Raw genomic sequence first — 27,992 nt, forward strand, 5'->3', positions numbered from 1 at the left:
TTGGTAAGAAATACCCTCTGAAGATAGCAAACAGCTAAAGGTTAACGAACAAGCATAACAATGACCATTGTGTAAAAAAAAATGTGCATAGAGTCATTATGTGTCAGTGTCTGTCTTCAAGTCACTCTCCTCTCCCTGGGGAGTCATTTATTGGTGGCTTTTTCCCAGCTCTGGCAGAGTCTGACAGAGCTTTGATGAAATGTTGAGAGAGGAGAGGGACAATGTGTCGCTGTGGGTCAAATGACGATACAAGAAATTATGGATATGGATCCTGCTAGAAATTGTTATAGGGATGTGTGTGTGCGCGCGCGCATGTGTGTTATGCATTTACCTTGCTGTCAGAGTTTCGACAGGAAGATGTAAGATAACACTCAGATGAATGTTAAATGGCTAAATCTGGAAACTATGATAACTTGGACTTTCTGTACGTGATGCTAAATTTGCACTTCAGACACTTCAAGTGTATTACAAAATAGCAGGTCTGCCGCATATTATACGTATCAAAGAAAGTATTTCATGTCTCATATGCAATAGCGCTGCAGAAACAAATCACATTATGCACGGTGAAGTGACAAATGATTATTTTATCGAAGATGATGTGGTATTAGAAATTATTTGAAATGCAATGACATTTTCCTCAAACCGATTTGCCTTTGCAGTCAGATTATCAGTGTCTGGAGCTTTTTATATGATAATTAACAAAGGGGAATGGGAATAGTGTCCTGAAATGCGATTCAGCACAAACTGGCACAATTCATAATTCACATCTACAGTATTGTGATAAGGCAAATATGAAGCCCTGGATGTCATTGTTTCTTCTATGCGCAGAATGAAGCTCTGAGATGAGGGAATGGAAATACTGCTCATTGGTTATACACTCCTCTTACAATATTTGTGGACAATCAACACAATATATCACACCACTCAAAGACAATTAAATGCTACTATTGAACTGAATTTTTCTGTGTCAGCAATAACAGGAAGAGGGAAGAAAATGTTTCAGTATAATAAAATATCAAAGATGAATAAATGGTCAGAGTTTATTCGTAGTTATTTCTAATTTGACTGCCTGTGGGTTGGATAAAACATTTGCCTTTGACGAAGCTGGCCTGTGGATTATTTTCCATTTTGAAAAATTTCTAAAAAAATAAACCTGATAATTATTGTAATTATTGCCAACTACCAGTAGATGAACCTCATAAATGGTACTGCTGTGTGAAGCCTGAATTATGTTCTTGTGTCAAGGCATCACCATACGCCCTGTGAACCTCCAAAAAAATATATATATTTTGGTGTGTACGCAGACAATTAAACTTGACGTGCCACAACATAAATCATGAAGATCCTGCCATAATTATGATTTCAGGTCATACTTTCTTGAATATGTAATGAAAAATACATGAGAACTGTGTTTCATTTCCTTTACAAATGCATGCCTGTTCTTGTTTCAAAGATAGAAAAATGAAAAAAAATTAGGTTTATGGCATAACATAAGTGTTCATGACTCTTAAAAAATGCAAGCATTATTATTGATTTCAGTTTAGTGTAATGATGAGTCATTGGCATCACAAGATAATCACAAAAGTGAAAATCTGTAGTAGCAATCGTGTTTTTTGTCAGTAAACCAGTGAATTTTCATGAAGGATTCCTGATTTATAAATGGTAATAAATAATTGATATGCCATCAAGAGCATACTGCTGAGCTGTATTTGAATATTGTACAACAACTTCTCTAGATTTGACCACAAAGCCTGCGGTCCAATGGCACACCCCCTCCGTCAATTTGACATTTATCACAAACATGATTTGTTCATGACGAGGAATACTATTAAAGATGCCTCCCACAGTAGTTATGGGGAAATATGGAAACATACAGTGGTGTGAAAAAAATATTTGCCCCATTTGTGATTTTTCTGCTTTTCTGAAACGTGGTGTTACTTTTACGTCAGATGTAATGAGACACATACCTTCCAATGACCTGCAGTTATTTGGATGTTGTTGTGGGGCTTGGGGCAATTTTTGTTGTCCGGTCACTCATTCCATATTTTTGCCATTTGTGGATAATGGCTCTCTCTGTGGTTTTCTGGAGTCCCAAAGCTTTAGAATGACATGACAACCTTTTCCAGAAGGATAGATCCCAATTTTTTTACGGGTAGGCGATCACTTTTCACACAGGACCATGTAGGTATGGCTTTTTTTCCCCCTTAATAAAAAAAATTCATTTAAACGCAGCATTTTATTAAGTTGTGTTGTCAAGATTACCATATTTTCCACACCATAAGGCGCACCTGATTGTAAGTCTCAATTACGGGGTCTATTTCTGTACTTAACACATACATAAGGTACACTGTGTTATAAGGCGCATGCTATAAAACATATAGTTGAAACGCAGAAGAACGGGAGTCCGAGGCAGTGTCGAATGCAGGAGCAAATTTATTTTTTTTGTTCAACATGAACTCATACTCAGCCCCAGGGTGAATTACTGTATGTACGAATCCCCTAGCACTACACGGTCTACCAAAAAGAAAAAGCAATGGGAGCAAAACAGTGACTTTAGTTGGACTTTATTCTACTATTTAACAATACACTCACCACATTTTAATTAATCTTTTCCCACTTATCCATCAAAGTCCTTATCTTAGGTATCTGAATTGAACAGATGGGCAATTTAGCCATCAAACATGCCAGGTTCCCTCTTCATCATCGTCTGAGTCAGTGCCGTTGTCAGGTGGCTGTTCAGCAATGATGCTGGCTTTCGCCAAAGCTCGGACAACAGCTAAAGCAGCCCAAGCATCCACAATCCAATGTATATGGTGTCGTAACCCACCCGGCGCTGCCTCTGTGTTTGCTGTCTTTTATAAATAACTCTCACGCCACTCTCACTTTGAACACCCTGTTTACACCAATATACAGCGGCTGGAGTTCTTTGTTAATCCTCCTGGAATGATGCTAAGCTCCTAATTCATTTGCTTCACTTGGTTTTTCACAGTAGCGGAGAGATAGGCGCAATGTTGTTTTGCAGCCCCGGAGGTGTGGTGGACGTTAAGCATACGTACTGTACGTATTACGTCATGTTCTCTGATTGGTTTATCGCCGCCAGTGTATGTATTAAGTACCAGTGTCAGCGGGAAATTGTCCACTCAATGGTCTGAAGTAGCACAATAATATTTTTCCAGATTTTGGAACACAGTGCACATTTAATGCGCAACAGATTATGAGGTGCCTTGTCACCTTTTTAGGCTTTTAAGGCTTTTAAGTGGGCTTATAGTGTGGAAAATACAGTAAAATTTAAAATTGTTTGACAAAGGAAGGGCTGCACGGCCGCTGAGTGCACAGGCCACACAGCTAGGAGACCTGAGTTCGATTCCACCCCCGGCCATCTCTGTGTGGAGTTTGTATGTTCTTCCCCCGTGCGAGCGTGGGTTTTCTCCGAAGATGTAGTCTGGTTTCCTCCCACATTCACAAATTCCCACAAATTGTCCATAGGTATGAATGTGAGTGTGAATGGTTGTTTGTCTATATGTGCCCTGTGATTGGTTGGCGACCAGTCCAGGGGTGTACCCTGCCCCTTGCCCAAAAACAGCTACCTGGGATAGGCTCCAGCATGCCCCCTACCCTTGTGAGGATAAGCGGTAGAAAATGAAGGAATGAATGATTTAGGGGGCACACACTTTTTCACACCACTGTATCAATCTACATCATTCGGCAATCATAAGGGTTGTGTTCAATTGGGAAGAGCAATAAAGTGTTTATTAACATGATGATACTGACTGTATGGTATAGATTTTGTATGCTCTTAATGAGACATAGTCACATGGAATCGACGTATTCCAATGCTATCACATTTTTACACTAAGCAATTTAGTGATGGATGGCTCATTAATTAACGGTTACAATTAAAGTGCTGTTTGTCATAATTGTCAGAGAACGACTTACACTGGAGATTGGGATTTGAATTTGACTTTCAAACAAGAGGAGTCACAAGAGAAATCACAAAAATAAGCGCGCAAAACAAAGTGACTGGAAATTGCCTCATGGCTATATAAACAATCACGGTGTCTCTCTCTTTCTCTCCTAATTATACTGCATAATGTATGTAATGTTTGTTGCAAGGCTGGATCTGGGTAATTGAACGAAACACCACAACAAAATGGTTCTTTTTGATAGAATATCAAAATCCCATCCTCCACTCGTCTTATGTACAAAACACAATCGCCTTGGAGAGCAAATCATTAGTTCCTTTAGAGAGCTGAATGTTATTTTACCGCACTGGAATTCATCTGCACCATCTTCACAGTCCTTTTGGCCATCACAAAGCCACACACTGGAGATGCAGTTACCACTTGGACATGAAAAGTGGCCTTCCTCACACTTCTGCCCATGGGAAACTGGCATGAACAACAAAAGCAAGTATTAGTACTTATTAGGGATGTCAGATAATATCGGTTGGATTATATTAGCATACAAATGAGATCTCACTTCATATCAGTATAGTTTTTTTTCTGCCGATAATGGTATTGGTGTGCAATGGCGTCATGCTCCCCATAGTAACAATTCTTGCGAGTTCAGTATGTCTGCTTAATGGAATACAGTATATCCATGTTTGTCATTCGGCTTGCAAATATGCAATTTTCTATGATGCAAGCCAATATTGAGCATCTCTGGTATTTATGAAAATAATTATTTACCAAGATCTCACTTGGATGTAACATGTTGTGATCAATCTGAAAATGGGTCTTTGTTGTAAACTGAAGCATCAGAATCCAGTGATGCACATGCAAACATGCCTTTGTTCCCAGTTCCTCACCCTGACAGTTGGTCTCATCAGCATAATCTCCACAATCGTTGGCACCATCGCAGATCCACGAAGGGTGGATGCACAGTGAAGTCGAGTTGCACCTTATGAATTTTTTCTCTTTCACCCCCAACTTGTAAAAGTGAGCACAGTCGGTGTGGTCTGAATACAAAACATACACATAATTGTCTTTCAACGTGGCTGTGAAGGCCAAACTATAGTTTGTGGGGGGGGGGGTGTAGGTGGTCAGTATTCTCTGTGATTCGAGTGACAAGCACAGATTTAAGTTACTGGATCTGACTGAGAGTACAGTTCTACAGCTTGAGGTAGAGCTTTGACTTTACATTTCCTTTTTAACTACCATGCAAAGCACTGCCTAGAGGACTTACTGCAGTTTTTTTCATCTGAAGCATCAGCACAGTCAATGACCTGGTTACACCAGACTGAGCTGGGTACACAGCTCCCATCCTTACACGGTGATTCTGATGAGCCACATGTGACATCTAGGAAGAGTGAATTAGCATTTCACAACGTTAACAGAAACAGCATTATAGGCACGCCGCACAACAATACTTCCGTGGTAAAAATCATCTCTTGGGTACAAGCTACTTTTTAAAGCTCTGTGTGTGGGATGCAATGTCATCAGGCAGCCAGTACTGTAAATATGAATGTCATCACTCACAAATGGGATTTTTAATTTTTAGTCTCTCTTATTCTTTCCATGTGAATACAGCAGAGGCATGGGAAGGACATAAGTAACATTTCATCATAAAAATCCAGATTATGTTTAGCGTGCAGAATCCAGAACATTTGCATTGAAAACATGATCTTGACACTATTCATTGCTCAAATAGTTTGTCCAAAAGACCAAATTTTTCATTTTTTAAGTTACCCCAAAACATGTGATAACATGTGATAAAAGTGGTGGATATTTACAACATTGGTTGTTGTAAATAAAGAGAATATTGGACAAGATTTGCCATGACAAGACAAGAAATCTGTTTTTTTTAGTTGGCTTCATAATCTAAACAGGTAGATTCCAATGATGTGCATTGTTGCCTACCTCATATTAACTTGTTTTCTTATAATGTACAGAAAGGGGAAACAAATGTTAGTCACACTGGAATGATGTAACGATACTGTATAGACATCCGATTCAGCTACTGCCATCTATCTGCATACTAAACTTTCTGAATATTGCTGAATATCTGCAGACTGCTGATTTGATATTTGTAGATCTGGTACGAGAGGGCCACTGTGCTGGTGGGCCCTTCAATATATACCAGTGTATTACACACTTAGTAATTTTTCTACTACATCAGTGCTAAAATAAACAAAATAGTGCTACCTTGACTATTTCAGCACATCTATAAATGGGTCTGAACATTAACTCAACATAACATTAAGTCCTAGAATTCAAAAGAAGCTTTTTAGGGAAGGTTGTGGGCCATGTCTCTTGTGCATCCTCTGCCATCGTGGGAGTCATTACAAAGAGAAAGGCTAAGCACAGCATGTGGGGTTGTGGGTCATATTAATATAAGCATTCATGTTTCTGGTTTTCGCCCTCACAGGCAGGACTGTTAAAACATGATATTAAATGGCCTTGACTCACTGCCACAGAAAGCTTCGTCTGAGTTATCCCCACAGTCATCGATCCCATCACAGAAATGACTGTTTGCCACACATCGTTGGTTGTAACAGGGTCTAAAACCCTTTCGGCAGTTCCTGTTGTCTGGACACATTATAATATAAAAATAATCAGTCACATTGTGGGTTTGACCCTGCATAAAGCAATAGAGTCAGTTTTTCACATGATGTCTGTGTCTGGTAAGATTGCAGAGTTACTGTAATATTTCTTACCACAGTATTGCATCTTTTCATCTGATTTATCTTTACAATGCGCGATCCCATCACAGGTAAGCTCGTAGCGAATACACTCTCCATTTCCACACTCAAACTCGCTGTGGATGTTGCAAGATGAATTTTTTGCTGCAGGAAACAAAAAGACCAGAGTATGTAGATACATTTTCATTTGAGACTGGATGCATATGGTGACAACTTTAAAATTACATTTAACGTTGGTTACTCTTAATATCATTATTATTTACAAATTGATCATTAAAATGATGAAATGCAATAATCCCTCGTTTATCACAGTCAACTGGTCCCAGAGCCTGACTGTGATGAGTGAATTTCCGTGATTCCTTAATTATAAATGTAATGTGCTTGTAGTTAGAGCATATAAAACCTGTTTAGGTTTGTAAATACAGGTTTTAACATTATTGGAGTCCTATAGACATGAAATAACACCCCCATAGTCACCATTACTTCGAACTGGTATCTAAAGGTGAGCTCGAGATGATAATCCATGCCTTTGTGTCTTCTCGTTTAGACTACTGTAATAGTTTGTTTTCTTGTCTAAACAAAAAAGAGTTGTCTCGTCTGCAACAGGTTCAAAATTCTGCTGCGCGGTTATTGACCCGATGCAACAGAAGGGCTCACATCAGGCCGATTCTGAAAGCTCTCCATTGGCTCCCTGTCTCATTCCGTGTGAATTTTAAAATCCTGGTGCTCACTTTTAGAGCCTTGCAGGGCCAGGCCCCTGTCTACATACGAGACTTGTTGCATCCCTATACCCCCTCTCGGAGGCTGAGATCGTTAGATCAAAATTTACTCATGGTCCCTCGTAGTCGTTTTAGGACCCGAGGAGACCTATCTTTTCAGGTTGTTGCGCCGAGGCTCTGGAATGACCTTCCACCCTCCCTACGTTCGCTTGACTCTGTCGATGCATTTAAGAGTAACCTTAAAACTCACTTGTTTTTGCAGGCATACCCAGCTCAGTAGATTTAGGGTACTATGACCATCATATATTTATGTCCATTTTAGTGTATACTGTTTTTATGTACTGTTTTATGTCTATTTTTATTGTACATTGTTTTATTGTATTTTTTATGTGTATTTTAACCCTGTGTTTTGCCTTTTGTGAAGCACTTTGTGACTTTTGTCTAAGAAAGGTGCTATATAAATAAAACTTACTTACTTACTTACCTACATTACACTTGTAGTACCCAGTATAGTAGACATAATAACAGAAAATAAAACATTTAAACCTGTTGTTCCGACAATCAGATACTAAAGGCACTGGTACAAGTGTGTCTCAACAAACATCACAGTTATGATACAGACATCTAATGACCACTGTGAATTACTACATGTCACAACATCTTTGCATGCATGTATTTGAGTTCATTTAGCCATTTTTACACTCTTACTCTTACTTGGAAATGCTTAATTTAAGAACAAAAAAAACTAAAATATACTTAAATATGCTTTTTTTTTTAACAAACAATAGACTGTATTCAAACCCGAGACAACATGTGTATCAGTATATTCTTGAAAAACTGTAATGGAGTAAAACCACGAAAATCTGAACCACACTGTGTCGAGGGCTTAAGTCATGCATCAACACCCCACTTTAAAACGGCTAATCCATGAAGAGTCTAATTCAAATCGATATCCGGTTGTACAAATGCTTTACGGGTTAGCAGTTGTGGCCTCTGCATAAGTGAGTCGGACTTACACACACATCTGTTGTCATCTAAAAGGAGGCGTTCTCCACGGCAAGTGCAATTTACCCTCCCTTGGGCGGTCAGAATACAGAGGTCACCACAGCCTCCATTCATATGTCGGCATGGTGACAGCTCACCTTCAAAATAATCAAAGCAGCGTTGTAAGCATCAGAGGTAGAATCATCCACTTTCCACATGCTCAGTCACTCAGCTCACAGAAAGTATTTGTTTATTATTTGATTTATTATTCATAAATAATGCCATATTTTCAGGACTATAAGTCACATCAGTCTAAAAAGGTGTCTTGAACCATAAGTCACATTCATTGAGAAAATTACTCAACAAATTCACAACAAAGAACAGAATTGTAATCTGTAAAGGCAAATTAAGAACACGCTTAATACGTAGATGTCTGTCATGTTACACGCTAATAGTTATTCAGCTACACAATAAGATAACATAAATAGGTTGCTGAACAGGCTAAATTAACATCACAAGCCAGCCAGTCCAACAAACAGGTTGCTCGTAGGCAAGTTCACCAAGCTCCCAATCTCATTCCACATCATTGAATGTCAGGGGCAGCATATTGTCATATATTAATCCATTTAATGAAATAAAACTTCTCTCAAAATGTAAAGCACATTTATTTATTGATTTAAAAGATGGCTAACTTTGTAATGGGATGTAAACCTCTGCAGACATTGCTACTAAATCTTCAACAAACTGTAATGCCTATGCTTGTGACTAAAGATGATGTAGTCACCCATGAAAGTCCAACTGCATATGTATATAAATATTTGTTATGACACTCTTATTTACACAGTTACACGGCAAGCAGAACTTTTATTTTGAAGGCCAGTAATATGTCCTAGTAGTATGCCTCCCGTCTTCACTCTGAACGTGCGAATCACCATCAGGCATTGTAAAATGCTCCTTACGTTAATGCGGTGAAGATTCATTGAAATAATCTATATTGGTATAGAAAAAATATCACCCAATCCTATAGCATACGATTCGTATTATTGTTATTAAGCTGAGCCGTATCGAGTGCAGACTGAATTTCTACCCTCCAGCTTTGTATATTTTTTCATTTTTTCATGAAAAAAGGCATCACTCACGCTGGTCTGCCTGACAAGTAAACAAGCTGTATGTTACCTTATCTATTCCCAGGTTGTTCCAAACTAAAATAATACCAGTAGGGGTTAACCATATAATAATAATTATAAACTGAAAACTGACGATGAAATATTACAAATATTAGAGTTGGTATTTCTATACATCATTGATCATCAAATGATCATTGAATGTGGAAAATATGGATACTGCTATTACTGAGTATTAGTATTTGCTTAATTTAATTTGGATGCGTATTTTTCTCAAATTGATACATTATTACCTTACTGTATTATTAAAGTATACCTGTGTATGTATACATAAAGTAGATTGTACGCAACACAAATATTGTATTGTGAGGTGTTTAAATACTCACAGTTGTTTGTATCCTTGGCAACTGCAACGATTCCCATAGGCTGATGGGGCATGTCTGCTCGGAGTACCTTCATGTCACCACCGGTATATTTGTTGGACCGTAGTATTGACCTGCGCTGCCAGTCTGACCAGAAAATGAAATCTGCGTAGATGGCCAGTCCATAGAAATTTCCTTGGCCTGACTTGACAATGACCTGAAAGTTGGACAGTCAAACAATGATGAATTAAATCAAGATTTATGAAGATGTATTGCAGTCCATTTTGTGCTAGAGCCAAAAAGTGACATTCAACTAATTTACACTGAAAATCCCATGTATATGTTAGTGTTTATAATTAACAATTTAACATGTCAAACACCTCAAAATATGACAATTACATTGAAAACTAAGATACACATTCCACTAAAACATACATATACAATAAGCAGAAAATTCTAACAGGCAAACACTTCAAGGGTCAACAGGATAAAGGTGTGGCACATTCAACATTTTAATGACTACTAACAAATGTTGTTAATGTCAATGCTGTCTTCTTCTATAAGAGCAGACATCAAATAGTATTAACAAGCATATCAAAGAATAGGGGTATCAATGGGTGAAATCTTGCTGCATTAAAAAAAATCATCTTCAGAATAAAAGTGTACATCATAGATGTTCAACTCAATACTGAATACACATATTTACTGTTGTCCGTGTTTGCTCATCCATTCCGAAATAAATCACAGACATCTGCTCAAGATCTGGCTGAAGGAAGCTTCACAAAAATTCAGAGTGCATGCCAAGGAATTAATGTGGATAATAATGTTTCCTTGCATTAATCACCACATCACCCTGCATAACTGCTGAACCCAGATGTTGCGGGGGGGTAAATTGCACTGTCAATGGAAGGAAGAAAGGAATCCATCAGCTTCCTCCTTTTGGGAGTCTCCAAGCTTGTGTGGGAGGATCAGCGCCTCCAGCAGCTCTGTAGTTGCTGCCATCAGTGGAACAGGCTTGTAAGCAATGTCACATTAGCCCTGTGCCATACTGCGATGATTAGGACAGGTGTCGATTAAAGAAGCCCAGCATGCAGATCTAACAACTGGCCATGGGACGAGTGCGAGACAGTGACAGAGAGCGAACGATCGCACACCAGATGGGGTGACATACTGCTCGGAAATTAGACTTGGGAAGCATTACAGCCGACAACATATGCCTTGTATGGTTTGGGCAAATGTGAAAATAGTTAACATATTTTGGTGTTAATATATGGAGCATTTGTCTTCTTCTGTGACTAACTGGCAACCAGTCCAGGGTGGACCCAGCCTCTATCTAGCCCTATGTCAGCTGGGATTGGCTCCAGCTCTCCTGTGATCCTCCACCAAAAGGGTTTAGTTTAATCTGTGTTTGTTTATATGCAACCTCCTGGCTACACTTGTGAGTCGCCTCCTGGCGAGTGTACAGTAACCTACTACTGTGAACGGTATCCAAGCGACAGTATGGGTTGGATATTTTTGGACCCTTAAATAAAGTGTTATTTCCATCAACAATGATGATGACGGAATTATTTTGTTGTTCATGATGATAACGTGATGGTGAGGAGCGAGGTATGGCTCTTTGATGACTAAAACATAACAAGACCTGTTTTCGTTGACAAGGTGAAACTGGACGAACATGTCAAACGGTTAAAATGCATGACATTTCTGCCATTGTGCATTTAATGTCAAAAGCGAATGAGGGCTCATCACGCTGATGTTCAATCAACGGCAAGTTACAGCAAGCACTGTTAACATTTCTTATGTATACTGTATAATGTTATTGAACAACTGACTGAAACTTAATGTTTACCACAAGCTAGCTAAAGTAAAGCTAAAGTATAGTCACACATGAGGACTCTTGTTTATGTCTTAAACAAGACCACCCATCCATTGTCCTCCACTTATCAGTTCAGGGGGCAGCAGTCTCAGTAGGGAGGACCAGATTTCCCGGTCCATTCCACCGGGAGGACACCAAGGCGTTCCCAGGCCAGCTGGGAGACATAATCTCTCCAGCGTGTCCCAGGTCTTCCCCGGGGCCTTTTCTCGGCTGGACACCTCCCCTGGGAGGCTTCCTCGAGGCATCCAGACTAGATGCCCAAGCCACCTCAACTGGCTCCTCTCAATGTGAAGGAGAAGTAGCTCTACTCTGAGCCCCTCCCAGATGACTGCGCTCCTCACCCTATCACTTAGGGTGAGTCCAGCTACCCTACAGAGGAAACTCATTTTCAGCCACTTCGACAGTATCGACAATCTTGTTCTTTCGGTCACGACCCAACGCTCATGACCATAGGTGATGGTGGGAACCTATATCGACCAGTAAATCGAGAGCTTTGACTTCCGTCTCAGGTCTCTTTTCACCGCTATGATCCGCCTGTGGACCTCACGATCCCACCTTCCGTCACTCGTGAACAAGACATTGACATACTTGAACTCCTTCACCTGGGGAATGACCTCATTCCCAACCCAGAAGGAGCACTCCACCCTTTTCTGACTGAGAACCATGGCCTCTAATTTGGAGGTGCAGGGTTGCATCCCAGAAGCTTCACACTCAGATGCAAAGCGTCCCAGTAAACGCTAAAAGTCACAGCCCAAAGAGGCCATCAGAATCACATTGTCCACACATAGCAGAGATGAGACCCTATGGCCCCCGAAGCCTTGGCTGCACCTAGGAATTTCCGGATACAGCTGAGTAGAACCAATCACAGCAGAGTGGGCGTGCTTGGAGGTGGGCCGTGACTGGAATAAATCAAAACGATCAAAAAGATCCACTGTGGTGACTTCTTAATCAGGAAAAAGCCGAAAGAAACAAACAAACCGTTTTGGAAATCCAAGCAAATACAACTGGAATAGGTGTCAATTCTGGATGATATAGAAAGCTTTCTGTGCGGGTTAACATGTGTATGCTCATTTGGAGTCCACAACTCAATACAAAAGTCCGAAAATTAGCATATCAGGTGCCCTTTGACCTTTAAAATGCCAACTATGTAGGTATATATTATGGCTGTAATTTGGTGTAAAGTGCTGAAGACATCCACTTCTTTGTAATTTACACATTTTAATTGGACTTGTGAATTTGCACCCAGGGTCGTCTCAGAGAAAAGTCTTTAGGTTGCATGGGGCAGGTGGGGACCTAAAGGTGAAAGCTATCCATCTGACCTAGCTTAGTCAACATATGGATTGCTAATTGAGAGCCCAAGGTGATCGGCTATACATGTCCAATTCATGGGGGGAAAAGTACATTGTGTATTTTAATCGTTTACACCTTGGGCAGATGTAACAGATATAAATCCTGTTCAAAAAACATATACTGCACATATAAACTAGTGCTGTAGATGTGCTGAAAGTAAGGCAAATTTGCAGACTTAGTAAGCAATCATAGCAATAATATAATGTATTCATTTAAAAAAAATCTTATGAATCAGGGGTCTCAAACTCACAGCCTGTGGGCACCATATGTTGTAGCCCCTTAACATGAATATTTAGTGCAAGTGTGGCACAGTCATATTTTTAAAGTATTGACCGTACAAGAGACAGTCAGAGACACTTCAGCTTGTACTAATGGGTCAACTACTACTCATAATAATAAACATAATAAACAGCTTCACCCAGACTCTACCTCCAGTGGCCCCCTGGTAATATGAGTTTGAGACCCCTGATTTAAATATTGGTATTGATACTCACATATCTGCCAGATCCATCAAAATCACATCTCTCAATCTTGCCAAGGCTTCTATCTGAAAAGTAAAGCTTCTCAGCTTTGTGATCAATTGTCAGTCCATTGGGTGTCAGGATGTCCGTGCTGATGATAATCCTCATGTTCTTGCCTGCCAATGTAGATCTCATAATGCTGGGCCTCTGTTCATTCCAGTTGGTCCAGAACATCAGGCTTGAGTGTATGAGGAGAGACAAGGCAAGGATTTAATTAGTGGGCCGCTTGTTGTCCTCAGCAATTTAGAAATGTGAAAACACCTATCAAAATAACTGTTATAGTGAATTCACCTCATTGCTCCTTCAAAGTCAAAGTGATTTGCCGAACAACAAGAATGAAACAAAATGAATGAACCAATCAAACCAGAAACTGAACTAAGGTGGACGCATGCTTTTCAATATTTCTTCATAAAAGGTGCATATTGTATTATGTTTATTATATTATATTTTATTGGTAATTACTTAGCTACTTTTTTTTACTTTGCTTCTGTGGAACATGAATATAGCCAAAGCTAAATAAAGGCTTGTTCTATTCATTTTTGTGATATTCAAGAAATGCACCTCAACTGAAGTGAAGATTAAATAGCTGTAGGAGTATGTGGGGGTGTCAGTGACATATAAACATTATCCTGTAACATCATCTGCTTCTTTTCACCTTGAAGGAGCTCATCACAGATAAGGAGTAGTTCCTTTCCAATTGAATAATACAGATAAGCATCACCGGTTTTGAAATAGCAAGAATATAATAAATCACACCATTGTAAGAATATCATATCTATATAAATATGACAATATCGTATACACATTGAAACCATAGTGATTTACATGAACCATGCTGTTTGTTTGCCAACAAAAAAAACATTGTTATGAACAAGAGAATAATGTACAGTACACAGAAATAGTGTTACCAATTTAGTTATTCACAGTTTGATGCAAAGATAAAGGTTCTCACAGTTATTGTCTTACATGGTTTATGGTGCATTTGCAGCACATGAAACATGAAGTTAAATTTGAGTTACACAAAGGAAAAGCTACTGACCTTTGACACTCATCCAGGGCCAAAGCATGTGGGTGGTCTTCCTCAGAAAGAGCAACTACCGCCTCCCGGCTAAGAACACCAACTCCTCTCTGTTCAATGATTTGTCTGGTGATGGTGGAGGTCGTGGAGCTGGTCCAGTACAATGTATCCCAGGCTCGGTGATATGCCAGGCCCTCGACTGACCCGACATCTGCAACAACAGTCAAATCTTTTTTTTTAAGCTTTTATCTCCACACATGCAGAAACAAATAGTGTACTGATGGCATGAACAATCAGCAACAAAGCTGCACAAAGCACAGTGCACTTTTCACTGTGTTTTTGATAGATGTAGTTTAGTTTTTGAGTAGCAACAAATGCATGTTTGATAGTAATATTCCCTCTGTATTTTTTTTTGTGTTTTTTTTTAATTACAGAACGCTATTACAGGCCTAGGGCCCTTTAAGAGTTGCGTTGTGGGAAGCTGAGTTGAGTGTCTGTTGCCCCTCTCTTCTGTCTGCACCGGCCATTGTTTTTTCTGTGTCCTCTTTGATTGTAGAGCATTGTCAATCAAACTCCTCTCAAAAAAGTTCAAGTCTTTTTGAGAGTGTTTTTCTCATAACTGTGAGAAAATATGTATAAAAGTGTATAAAGTGTATGGTGAGGGGTTTTACAGCCTCAAAAACATTTAATAATTGTTAATTATTAAATGTTAATTAATAATTGTTAATTAAAAAATTTAACTTTCACTTATTGTGGGTTATTTTCGGTACCTATCCACCGTGATAAATGAGGGAACACAGTATACTAAATAAATGCACACTGACTTAATGCTTCATGTTGTTTCCTGCAGACAAAACATCACATGTGGCAAGCTAAATACACCATGCTTAATTTAGAGACCTAATTTTTGGACTGTTCACTTTACATGGCCTCATTATGCTTTAATCGACATGGACATGGCCCAAAGGCATGTGGCATTTGCGTCAATGTGCTTCAGGACCAAATGTGTTTCACTTCAGCAAGGAGTTCCACAATGACCGGTGGATGGTGGAAACAAATCACAATAATTGTTAGAATAATTGTTAGAATAACGGTTCTAAAACACTTGCAATAATGCCATTGTAGCCTTGGCTGTCAATTTTTACAGATGATCAACTATGTATTTGGCTCTTTAGGGACTAGACAACGCTAACACATTCATCTACTTACTATTGACGACTTCTTTTGTGATGCCTTGACACCTCTGTTTGTGGTTATAAAAACAGAATGTCTTTCATATTAGGGACATGAGAACGGCCAAGGGAATAGCTGCTTCTTTTTATGTGTACCTAATCTTCTGACTTTCATAAATGTTACAATGTTGATGACAAACAAAGATAAAGCAACTAAATTTAGATCGCACATAACATTTACACTTTCTGCAAAAAGCCAACGGATTGGAAGCATACAATCAGTAACACTCGGTACAGTACATTTTGTCTATTCATATGCATAACGCTGGATGCACATTATAATTATTTGCTGCATGATATCTGAGCAGAGCTGTATGAGTCTTTTGTAGAAATAGTTCCCTTGCTGCTGTAAGTGTCATATGGAGAGGATGCAAAGGATCGTTTATGATGGAGAGCAGTTTGCTTAGCAATCTATAGTCCCAGCAAAGTACAGTACATGGTATTTGCTACCGCAGTCTGGTAGAGCATATCCTGTATATCTACACATATTAAAAGATCTGAGCATCCTCAGGAAAAATGCAGTCTGCTCATTCTCTTCTTCTTCCTCATCCATGTTGGGGCTCCACACTGTTAAAGTGTACTCCAAAATACTTGCCCTGCTCCACTATCTCAATATCTTATCCCAGAACGGTAATGGACTTCATTCTTGTCCTGGTATTAGCTCCTTAGTTGAGAACCAGATGCTTCCAGACATACCAAATCCAGTTTGTATGTACAGTTTCAGAAAGGAACTCATAGATCCAAAACCTCCAAGACAGAGTCAGCTGATCACTAATGAATAGTTTGCAGCAAAAGCCATCTGGCAGAATTTGCCACAAATTGTTGGTGAGGTGAAGGATTAATTATTGGGGGACATGGAGATTAATTAGTGAAATATGGATGATTAACATCTGCACCTTCCCTCAATGGTGGGATGCAGGCAGAAGTTCCAGATGAAATATGGGAATTCTAGCGTATATTAAAACACACAATTAAAAGTTTTAATGATTTTATCAGGACTATACCCGTGGAGGGGGGCAATTAAAATACCAATTAAGTCGATTGGTAAGTCTCCTTAGGAATAAATCTTAATTCAATACATATATAACTTGGGAGATATACTTGGCAAAATAATAATTTTCAGACACATACTATTGTAAAAAAAAACAAAAACAAACTTCAATTATATTAGAAAGGCAGGAAGTGAACAAACAGTTACTGATTGTAAAAGTACCAGATGGAGGGGTAGGATTTAATAAGCTTTGCTTCTTCCTACTCCTTTTGGACATGTGGAACTGTAAACTGATTATGTGATGCACTCAATTGTAATCTGATGTTCAAATGAAATAAAACCATTACCATTACCATTGTATTGTATGTACTGAATACTGTACATGTGTAGTATAGGAGATTTAATCTTGCAATGTCAGTAACAATATTAGTTAACAATATTTGATTATGAAAGCCATCTTTACAGATTGTACCAAATGCAGGTCATTTGTCTACATGACTATATATAGTATAAGCATAAAGCACCATTAAAATTGGTATACATTGGTATTTGCACTGATGAGTTGATAATATCCATTAACATGGTTGATACCGGGGTTATGTGAAAGAGGAATAATGTCCTGTGTGTGTGAGGGGGGCGTTGTAGGTGTGCGTGTGCGTGTGCGTGTGCGTGAGAAGGGGTTTTGGACAATGTCGATTTGGACAATGCTGAGCTTTGCTCACTGGGGAAACGTTGCAGAATTGTGGAGAATACAGGATGAGCAGGAGATTTTTACTGCTTTTTTGACTCAAGTCATGCTTGTCACCATTGAACTGACTGGACTTTAGAGAAGCAGCTTGGAATTTGTCTCATCTAATCCCACCATGAAGACAAAACACACACTGAGTCATTTTGTTGCTTTGTATGAATGTAAGAGCAGCTTACTTTGAGATTGCTGGCAGGTAATACATTATAAGACTGATTGTAATTTAGTTTTTCAGCATTATTTCATTGTATAAGGTGTGTTAAAAAATGGAACTGGTGATCGCAATGAGCTTCAGTAGAACTGCTCTGTGATTAGGGGCGCAGACAAGTCCGATCATCTACATGGGTTGATCTGACAAACCTTAAATAAAATCTCAATAAAAGTAAAATTACTACAACTTTTGCTGGGCATCAACAAGCAGCAATGTGATGTAAACAATGATTAATAAGAGAGTAAATGCGACGACAGAGGTGTTATCTCTACAAGGCTCCAATTATGTAAAAAATGTTTTTAGTCAGATTTCGATGCTATGAAAATGATCAATTTATTAACATTGAATCCTATATCGTGGAAATTCATTCAACATGGTAGAATCTGAAACTTATTCTTTTGTAAATATGAGATGACTGTAGCTACAATACTGCAGTGGATGTTAGCTTTCGGCCAAGTGGTTAGCGCGCAGGCCACACAGCTAGGCTCCCGAGTTCGATTCCACCCGCAGCCATCTCTGTGTGTAGTTTGCATGTTCTCCCCGTGCATGCATGGGTTTTCTCTTCCTCCCACATTCCAAAAACATGCTAGGTTAATTGGCGACCACAAATTGTCCATAGGTATGAATGTGAGTGTGAATGGTTGTTTGTCTATATGTGCCCTGTGATTGGCTGGCGACCAGTCCAGGGTGTACCCCGCCTCTCGCCCGAAGACAGCTGAGATAGGCTAAAGCACTCCCATGACCTTTGTGAGGATAAGCGGTAGAAAGTGAATTAATGTTAGCTTTCCACTGGGCCTCTGTGTGAACATTTTCTACAAGGTTGAGATAGAGCCTCCACCATCTGACTTTGAGCGAGAGCCGGAGTCTACCCTGGGCAATCAGACACACATTCACACACATTGACACCAATTTAATTTGTTCTGTTCTGTTCTAATCGTCGCTGGAGGACAATAAACACACAAATGAAGAAAGTGAATATGAATTGCACTTACTTTCTGCAATAATAGATTGCCCAGTCCAGTCGTCATTAATCATCTGGATATTTCCAAAGTGAACATCACTGAAGAAGATGCGGTTGGTGCCTGCTGTATTTTGACTGTAGTCAAAAGCCAAGGCTATGACATTCTTGAAAAGAGCAGGATTTTCAAATGGTTGGACAGGTGAGTTGAGGTCATTCTCATCTGAAAGGTGGATGCTTTTTAGTGTTGTCCTCTCGGAATAGAGGAGATATCCTTCGTAGCGTTCACAAGAAAAGCCATCCTCTGATAAGCGGCCGTGGGCGCAGGAGCAGGTCCGACGGCCACTTCCTAGATGAAAGCAAAGCTGGTGGCAGCCACCATTGCTCCTGGTACAAGGGTTTGAACCTATGTGAAGAAATAGCACCATATTTTATAATCACAATAAAATGATACAAATGTCCACTGTAAAATTTTGATAAACTGCTGTTAAAGAACGATTATATTGCTTATCATTTTGTGAATCAATGAATGAGTCATGTGGAAAAGTCAACCTTTCTCTCGGCCTTTGTTGAAGACTGTCACACCCTTCAAATTGACCCCGAGGCCACTTCTCATTGTCACTGCCTCACTGCTGTCAGTCTTCAACCCCCGCCGGATTGAACCATTCGAGAAGGCCCTAGAGAATGAATACTTTTACATTCAGTGCCATTTTTTAAAAGCTGTATTATATACATATAAGCTGATACATATGGAAAAGAAATGGGAAAAATGTATGAAAAATAGGCAAATTTCAGTCCCCTTCAGTTTATGTTCATCTATTGTGCATCATATAAGGCCACTGCTGTAGTCTTCATGTATCCTCAGCAGAGAATAGCCCCAAAGCAAAACATGTTTGATGGCCAAGGTGACGTTCCTGGGGTCAGATTCAGCATTTCTCTGCTTTGGTTAGTTGAGCTCCAATTTTGGTCTTATCTGATGAAGAAAACTTTAGATAGGCCTGGACATGTGTCTCCTTGAGCAGGGCGACCTTGTGGGGACTGCAGGATTTCAATCCATTACAGCAAATTGCTTTACCAGTGGTTGTCTTGGTGACTGTGTTCCCAACTCCCTTGAGATCATTAACCAGCTCCTTTTCAATGCAGTTCAATACAGCAACCACAACATTTGAATATAAAATATGAATAATTATGGGCAAGAGCACAATAAATCTACCAGCTTATTTCACAAGAGTCAGACACACTTTGTGAAGTAGCTAGATTTGAAGGGGCAAGTACCTACCTACCTGCGTACAAGTACCTCATGTACAAGTACCTAAATTCCCAAATCAATTCTGCCAAGATCCACAATTAAACCTCTAAAACAGTTGCCCCAACAATATACAGTTAGAAATACAACCGTTTTTCCATTTGTTTTTTTGTTTAATTATGTTCGATGGTCTTTCACCTCCATCGGTCCGCCCCTGACGTTTATCAACAGGTCAACGTCGGCCGGTGTGTGAGTCTAAAAAGGTTGGACACCACTGCCCTAAAGGACAGCTAAATGCCAAGCCAGTGTTCTCTGACAATGCAATTATAAACATGGTTTTCATGTGAAGAGAGTGATAATATAACTGCAAGCTTGTAAACAACGACATAAGCATGGCCATATTTTTTTCACATTCCCACCATTTTTGATTGGATCTTTTCTATTTGGATTTAAAAACCTATTTTGGGGAACATTTCATGTGGCAGATCAGGTCAAAGTTTGCAAACAATTAATTAATTTATTAATTACCACATCACTTTCAGGGCTTAAGATGAGCAAGTAGAGCACAGAGCTCACATTTTTATATAAGGGGTTAATATGAAGCGAGTGTAGTGCAGGCTTTGTGGTAACATACACATGCAGTGCCTTTAGGAAACACAGTAAATTACCTGTCAGACCAGTAGATGTAAGGCCCAAACACAGCTACTGAGAACAGGTCTACATTGGCCGAAGACAATACTATCTCCCGGCCCTCACCTGTCTCAAGGTTGATCCTCTCAATCTTATCTGTGCGGGTGTCACACCAGTATAATGTATTTTCCTGAGCGACAATTTTAAAATGAACATTACTGAACATTGCAGACTGTTAATACAGTTCATGAAATTCAGGTTGAGGATGCTAAAAGTGGTACCAATTAACGATACCTCGTAGTCAATAGAAATCCCATTAGGCCACATAATGCCGGAGTTAACCAAGGTGACTTGGTCTGAACCATCCAAGCGAGAGCGGCCGATACATGGGTTCTGGCCCCACTCGGTCCAGAAGAGATACCTGGAAAGCACAGTAACAAAGACATGTACATTGCATATTCATAATGTATCCGTCATTCATTTGTGTATCTGTACTGTTGTAGTACATCCTTCAAATTTCGGCAACCATTTATCTTCTCATGAGACTAAACTATAATCCAAATGTGCATATACTTAACACAAATTATTGTCTCAATAGCGGACTACACCCCCCATTGAGCGTCTTCAAATTGTGCACAAAGTGTCAATATTTTGTGTTGGTATGTAGCACTGCCTTAATATTAATACTCTTGGATATTGAATTCACTGGAGCTGCACAAACTGAAATCATCTTCCACGCCACCGTGACGACATCACAGAGTGTCAGTTGTGGCATCGCATTGAATTTGAATTGTTGATGAGTGATACATAGTAAAGTATATCAATACAAGTAATAAGTAATAAAAGTTAATGTGTATTCTCATATATCACATGTCACTGGTGGCTTATGAATAACATGCTTATCATAACAACAATAATATCATAATAATTATCATAATAACACCAATATCATAATAACAACAATATTACATAGCCCCACTATTGATCTGGCACGAGTGATGTAATCCGTTGGTTCACAAATAAGCTAGACACAAACATCAGAACCCTAACTAATACATACCCCTTCTGTGGATGTACAGCAATACCTCTGGGCTGATCAAGGCCCTCAGATATGACAACCGAGCGGTATGTACCATTCAGACGAGATATTTCTATAAGACTGAAACCATGGTCTGTCCAGTAAAGATTCCCTGTGGAAAAATAAGAGTAACAGTCGGAGCTCATTAATGCTGAAAAGAGAAAAGTGTGATTCAACTCTTGAGTCTTTGAACATGGCTTATGTAATATAAGTGTTATCTTGTACATTTGTGCATGCAATTTGAGTGCAGTCGTCCCTCGTAACTTCAGGCTTAGACTTTAGTGGCTTCATTCTATCACATTTTTTTTGTTCATGGTGGCCAATATTTGTAAAATACGATATTTTACATATTCTTGGTCTAAATTAAGCATTTTCAAACATAATGCTAAATGGAAAAAAAAATTGAAAGAAGACAAATTTACCGTAAGGCATTCAGAAGACACACTTAACTATATACATACATATATATATATATATAGGCCTGGGTATGCAAATCGTATGTAGTATTTTCACAGATTATTGGTGATGTGTGAGAACTGTGTGTGTGTGTGTAATTACAATGTACAAGTACAATTAAGACTATATCAGCGTGTAGTAAACATATCAAATGAAACCATTATAGAAACAAGCAACTCGCTCTCTGAAAACAGCCTAAAACAGCAAGAAAGTTGGAAAATTGCCGGCAACTTACAAAAAAAACAAGCCTAAATTTGGTTATAATAAATAATAATAAATCTTATTTATGACTCAGTTTGTCTTATGTCTACTATATAAGGTAGTATCACCATCAAGGGTGGCCCAGTGGCTAGTATGTAGGCCACGCAGTCAGGAGAATGGGTTCGATTGATTCTCCACTTGGACATCTCTGTGTGGAGTTTGCATGTGTTCCCCATGCATGGGTTTTGTCCGGGGACTCCGGTTTCCTCCCTCATTTCAATAACATGCATGTTTGGTTAATTGGCGACTCCAAATTGTCCATAGGTATGAATGTGAGTGTGAATGGTTGTTTTTGAATGGTGAATGTTTGTCTTTATGTGCTCTGTGATTGGCTGGCGACCAGGGTGTACACCACCTCTCGCCTGAAGACCCGTGTATAAGTGGCATTAGAAAGTGGATGGATTTATGGATGGATGACTATAAAGGTGATTATAGGGGTGTTATTTCACGTCTATAAGGGCTCTAATAATGTAACATATTTAGAATACGGTAAACTGGTTTTCCATGCTCTAACTATGAACATGATTTCTACATAAGGAATTCTACCTAGCAAATATTCACTTATCATGGTTGGGTCTGGAACCGATTGACTGCGATAAAGGGATGTCGATATAAATTTAATGACAGCCTTCATGATTAAAAGAGTCATAATACTAACCAGCCATCCAGTCTACAGCAATTCCTTCGACCCTGCTAATGCCAGAAGTGATGATGTCCTCCCTCCAGGTCTGATCCCGTTTAGCCCTTGAGATTCTATTCAGGCCCATATCTGTCCAGTAAACAGTGTCATTTCCTGAAACAAACATAAATGACACATCAAGGTCGGATGATGGATATGATTACCACATTCACATTTGTGCCCCCATCAGCGCAGTCTATGAAAACATATTTTATTACAACATGGCCCATTTCACCAAATGCTTGTGAAGGACTATAAAATATGATGGTGGAAATACCCATACAGTCCATCCACAGCTCTTTCAGTTGGTCAATTTTAAATGGAAGTCAAAACAGTGTAAAGCAAAACATGATAACATCTCATTGAACAATCATATGACACATCAAACAGTACATAATTTATTTTGCGTGGCACATAAAAGTGCATCTCATTATATTCCTGAAGGTGTTTTCTAGATTGTTAAAGAAGCTGGTGACAACTACAAAGTATACCTGTTTTCACATTCTTCTTTCTGCTACCGTTACCCCCTGTTAACACGTCTCACGGCTTTCATGTGGTTTGTTCTACCAGACGTGCATCTGTGATAAAATGCAAATATTATGCATGCTCTATCAATTGCTCCATGTTTGCTTTTAGTACACTCCTCTATTTGCATGTTTACTTCTGTTATGGAAAAAACAAAGAGCTGACAAATTATTTTAGGCTAAGTGTCTAATGGTTATCCAGAATGTTAAAGAGCTTGTGGTCACTCACTTTTCACTCATTTTATTTCACTCATATTCAGAGCTCGACAACACCATTTAAAAAAAAGGCATTTCTGGAACATCTTAAGTTTGATTTATATATAAATGTGCTGGATTGGTTCATCTCAATTTGACTGCAAGCCCAGTATGCAGGGATATGTTGGTCTTGAACATCTGGGTCTCTATCAAGACAATCTTGCACTAGTATGCAATGTTTTTAAAACTGTGACTGACAATTATTATATTCCAAAGTATATGTTATTATCTAAATAATATAGTATGTTACTGTTGTTGATGGTGATAAAGGCAGTGCATCCTGCAATTTAAGAAGTATATGATGCCATACTGGCTGCATGGCGGCGAGTGGTTAGCGTGCAGGCCTCACCGCTAGGGGACCAGAGTTCAATTCCACCCTTTGCCATCTCTGTGTGGAGTTTGCATGTTCTCCCCGTGCATGTGTGAGTTTTCTCCGGGGACCCCGGCTTCCTCCCACATTCCAAAAACATGCTAGGTTAATTGGCGACTCCAAATTGTATGAATGTGAGTGTGAATGGTTGTTTGTCTATATGTGCCCTGTGATTGGCTGGCAAAAAGTCCAGGATGTACCCTGCCTATAGCCCGAAGACAGCTAGGATAGGCTCCAGCACCCCCCACGACCCTTGTGAGGATAAGCGGTAGAAAATGAATGAAATAAATAAATCCATAATCCATATTTATGTAAACAAATTTTACATTCTCAACTATAGTCATCCCTCGCTACATTGTGGTTGGAATTCCATAGCTTCCCTCGGTGTCAGTAATGTTATTGTTCGGTGAACCATACAAGTGTCAAAGGCCAGCTCCAATCGGTGGTGCCCAAGACGAGGCAAGGGGAGACCGGGCCTTTTCTGTAGTGGGCTGTACAGATAATTGTCATGCACCGTTAATCTTATTCCAGTATGCCACAATCAATCTTGCTTTCTCAACATAGGTACATGTGAACCCTTTCCATGCTTCAGTATTCAGTTCATTTGCAATGTCTCTAGTACAGGTTTAGTTATCATTGAGATAGTGTACATGGGAGTGTGGCCAACCTATAGTATCTGTCTTTACAGGCCATCTATCATTTTTATCACATATATTTCAGAGGGAAGCTGGGATGTAACAAATCACAGTATATGCAATTTGCTTATTTCTTTGCAATTCACGTTGCATTTCTTTGATGCAATATCTTGGGAATTGCTTTGTATGAGAATTGTTCCAGAGGCTCGCTGTTATTCATACCCACGGTTACCTGTAATGGCATGTGATTACTCCTTCCTCAGTGATGCATGAGCCCGTAGACCATTATTCAAAAGCTTTGTGACAAATATAACTAATAAGAACCGTCTGTTGACCTGTTTGTTTCAAGGATGGAAAAAAATAAAAGTAGGCAAGGTGGCAAGGTTTGATGATAACAAAGTAATTTAAACAACATTTAAAATGGACAAATGTGTGACATGCAACATGTTGAGCACAAAGTGCAGTTTCAACTGCAATCAATTTTGTTTGGTGACTTGGTACAAATCTTAAAGACACTTTTATTTTTGCTTTGTTTTTCCAGGAGCTCAAAGATATAAAACTTTTTTTTTAATGTAAATCATACCTTGCCACTTTGCGATTTGCGATTACAGACCACAAAAGCAGGTGAAAGATATCGTGATGAGATCCTGAGGCCCATTGTTTTTGGAGTGGCCTTTTATTGTGGCCAACCTAAAGCACACCTGTGGAACAATCGTGCACGAATCAGCATCTTTATATGCAACACCTGTGAGGTGGCTGAATTATAGATACTCACTAACACAGATTGACAGTGTTGTGAAAAAATAAAAATAAAAAATCAAAAAGATAGGCCTTCTGTGTACATGGAAAATGTTTTGGTTGGGCACAAAAAGCGCCCCGCTATTAGAAAAGCACTCTTTTAGTCCTATACATTTGTGACTGTGCTAAAACATTTGCTTTGGTTATGTTTAAAATTGACATTGAATTACCAAACACATTACATACATTTTAGAATCTTCTGTTAATGTATATTTTACTTTAAGATAAGATACCAACAGACAGCTCAAGAAAGACCTGTAAGTATCTTACCTGCATGAAAATCCACCCCCACAGCAAATAGTGTCCCTGCAATGGGCATGAGAGCTTCAGTGTTGTCATTTGGTTCCAGTGAAATTCCTCGTATGCCCTCATGGATGGAATACATGAGAAATGAATCAACACCTGTGACAAAAACCAACAAAGACTACATGAATGAGTACACACAGAGATGTACTGCAATGTTGTAGATTATAAATGGTGTTTGAGCCTGACTGAAAACTGCAGACAACAGCAAATAACAAATAGTTAACTGCATTGTCACCACCACGACCTGCAGCTGTGAAACAGTGTCACGTCATGCCACGCTACTATAATTAATCATGTACAGTGGTACCTTGGTTAACGTCTCCCCATTTAGCACATTGTTTGGTTAACAACCAAGATTTTTGCCTTGGCTCGAATTCGTCACATTGTTCAGTGTCCATAATACTGTCCTGTTTATTTATGCCGCCACCTTGGATTACGTGTTCAAGACAAAATCTTTCGATACTTGGAATGTCAAGAGCTTTACATAAAATAAATTAATCAAACATAATGAACTAAACAAACACAAAATTACAAACAAAAATTAAAAACAGACACAGCAATAAAAACAAATGAAATATCAAGTCTCTATAAATGGAATTGCACTTCAATAAAGAATGAACATTGGGTATCATTCCTTCACAGGTGAGGAAAGAACAACAGGTAAACAAAAAAGTGGAGACTAGCCACAGGCCATATGTAAATCTGGAGCCACTTAATTTGACAGATTGCAAGCAAGGAACACCAACGTGTTGACGTTGTGTGGTTTAAGGCAGGATCTCTCTGGAATAGTAGTTACCAGCTGTGCTAAACATTTTCTCAGAGCTGGTGCTTGTTGCACAAGCAATTGCTGTCTGTGACATGTACGTTCTCCCAGGCTATTCATTCTGTCTGTCAAATATTTCTATATTTTCCCCAAATGTTTCAACCCCATTGAAAGGTTGCATTTCCTTTGCAATGTAGTGAGCGGCACTGTCTGTGAGCATGCACCATTTGTTTGTATTAACTTTGCTGACCAAATGCCTCAGCAAGCATTGACTGCCTGTACAAAGGTTCTGCTGCTCCTCCATACGTACTTTTTCCTAGTTGGAAAAATTGGACAGGATGGTTGTTTGAAGTGTGCTTATAAGTTGGTTGTATTCCCCTTCTTCCTCGTCACTACTTGAGTACAAATGCCACATGAATTCACCAGTGTTCCTGCGCTCAACATTCTGTTTAAAACCAAAATATTACCACACTGGAGCCGTGGTATTCGCCTTTGTGCTTTTGTGCCTTCATTCACATTAGCGTATGCTCGCTGCTGGTAGCACTGTGTATCAGCTCACTACTAGCCCCATCTGAGAGGAGGGTTCCCTCTCGCCATTCATTGCACTGACGAGGAAAACAAACACGCACACATGCATATGTCACTTTATCGAGGCAGGCAAAATTATCGATTTTTTTAATTGTTCATTTAAAACAAGGGAAGCATGAATAGTGTGGGTGAGGGAATGACGGACGAGAAGACCAGATCAGTTTGGCCATCATGAGCAGTTTTAGTATTGGATAAAACTAACTGTTTTAGGACAGTTGACGACATGTTACTCTGAAGGTGCTACGAGAAGCTGGATTATTCTACTACAATTATGCGGTATGGGACATACTTTGATAAACACCGGCTGCATTGTTTGCGTATACGTTGTGTTGCAGTCACAACAAAATATGCTGTGCAGCCCTGCACAATTTACACACAGTTTACAACATGTTTACACACAAGAACACAAGACTGTAGGGACAAAATTCATGCAAGTGTCAAGGTGGCTTAATAAGAAAACCTACCCTCACATGACACACGATCACTTCTGAGGTTGTATCCTACAGTGCAAGAGCAGCTCCTGGTGCTCTCGGAAGTAGGAAAACAGAGCTGTGAACATCCACCATTATTTATTTGGCAGAGGTTTCTTCCTGAAAGATAACCATGGGCAACACAAATCAAATGATATCTCAAATGCTATGTTCCGATGCTAAGTTCGATTTGTATTTGTGT

The 27,992-nt window shown here is 39.2% G+C and overlaps 1 protein-coding gene across 11 annotated transcripts in view; it reads right to left on the reverse strand.

Annotated features, from left to right (window-relative positions):
• lrp1bb (low density lipoprotein receptor-related protein 1Bb) overlaps positions 1 to 27,992 on the reverse strand; it is a 265,115-nt gene that overhangs the window by 57,856 nt on the left and 179,267 nt on the right. For all 11 annotated transcript variants that reach the window (XM_058083119.2, XM_058083126.2, XM_058083127.2 and 8 more), the window contains 17 exons: positions 27,785 to 27,910; positions 25,934 to 26,065; positions 23,061 to 23,195; positions 21,668 to 21,797; positions 20,902 to 21,028; positions 20,646 to 20,797; positions 19,284 to 19,408; positions 18,766 to 19,137; positions 14,616 to 14,805; positions 13,550 to 13,754; positions 9,854 to 10,046; positions 8,376 to 8,501; positions 6,656 to 6,784; positions 6,408 to 6,527; positions 5,185 to 5,298; positions 4,808 to 4,957; positions 4,266 to 4,388 (listed from right to left, as the gene is read on the reverse strand). In XM_058083119.2, the coding sequence (XP_057939102.2) occupies positions 4,266 to 4,388; positions 4,808 to 4,957; positions 5,185 to 5,298; positions 6,408 to 6,527; positions 6,656 to 6,784; positions 8,376 to 8,501; positions 9,854 to 10,046; positions 13,550 to 13,754; positions 14,616 to 14,805; positions 18,766 to 19,137; positions 19,284 to 19,408; positions 20,646 to 20,797; positions 20,902 to 21,028; positions 21,668 to 21,797; positions 23,061 to 23,195; positions 25,934 to 26,065; positions 27,785 to 27,910 (2,649 nt within the window). The remainder of the gene's footprint in view (positions 1 to 4,265; positions 4,389 to 4,807; positions 4,958 to 5,184; positions 5,299 to 6,407; positions 6,528 to 6,655; positions 6,785 to 8,375; positions 8,502 to 9,853; positions 10,047 to 13,549; positions 13,755 to 14,615; positions 14,806 to 18,765; positions 19,138 to 19,283; positions 19,409 to 20,645; positions 20,798 to 20,901; positions 21,029 to 21,667; positions 21,798 to 23,060; positions 23,196 to 25,933; positions 26,066 to 27,784; positions 27,911 to 27,992) is intronic.

This window comes from Doryrhamphus excisus, linkage group LG12 (genome assembly GCF_037039965.1).
Source record: "Doryrhamphus excisus strain RoL-2023G ecotype Guam linkage group LG12, RoL_Dexc_Guam_v1.1, whole genome shotgun sequence".
Classification (NCBI taxonomy): Eukaryota; Metazoa; Chordata; class Actinopteri; order Syngnathiformes; family Syngnathidae; genus Doryrhamphus; species Doryrhamphus excisus.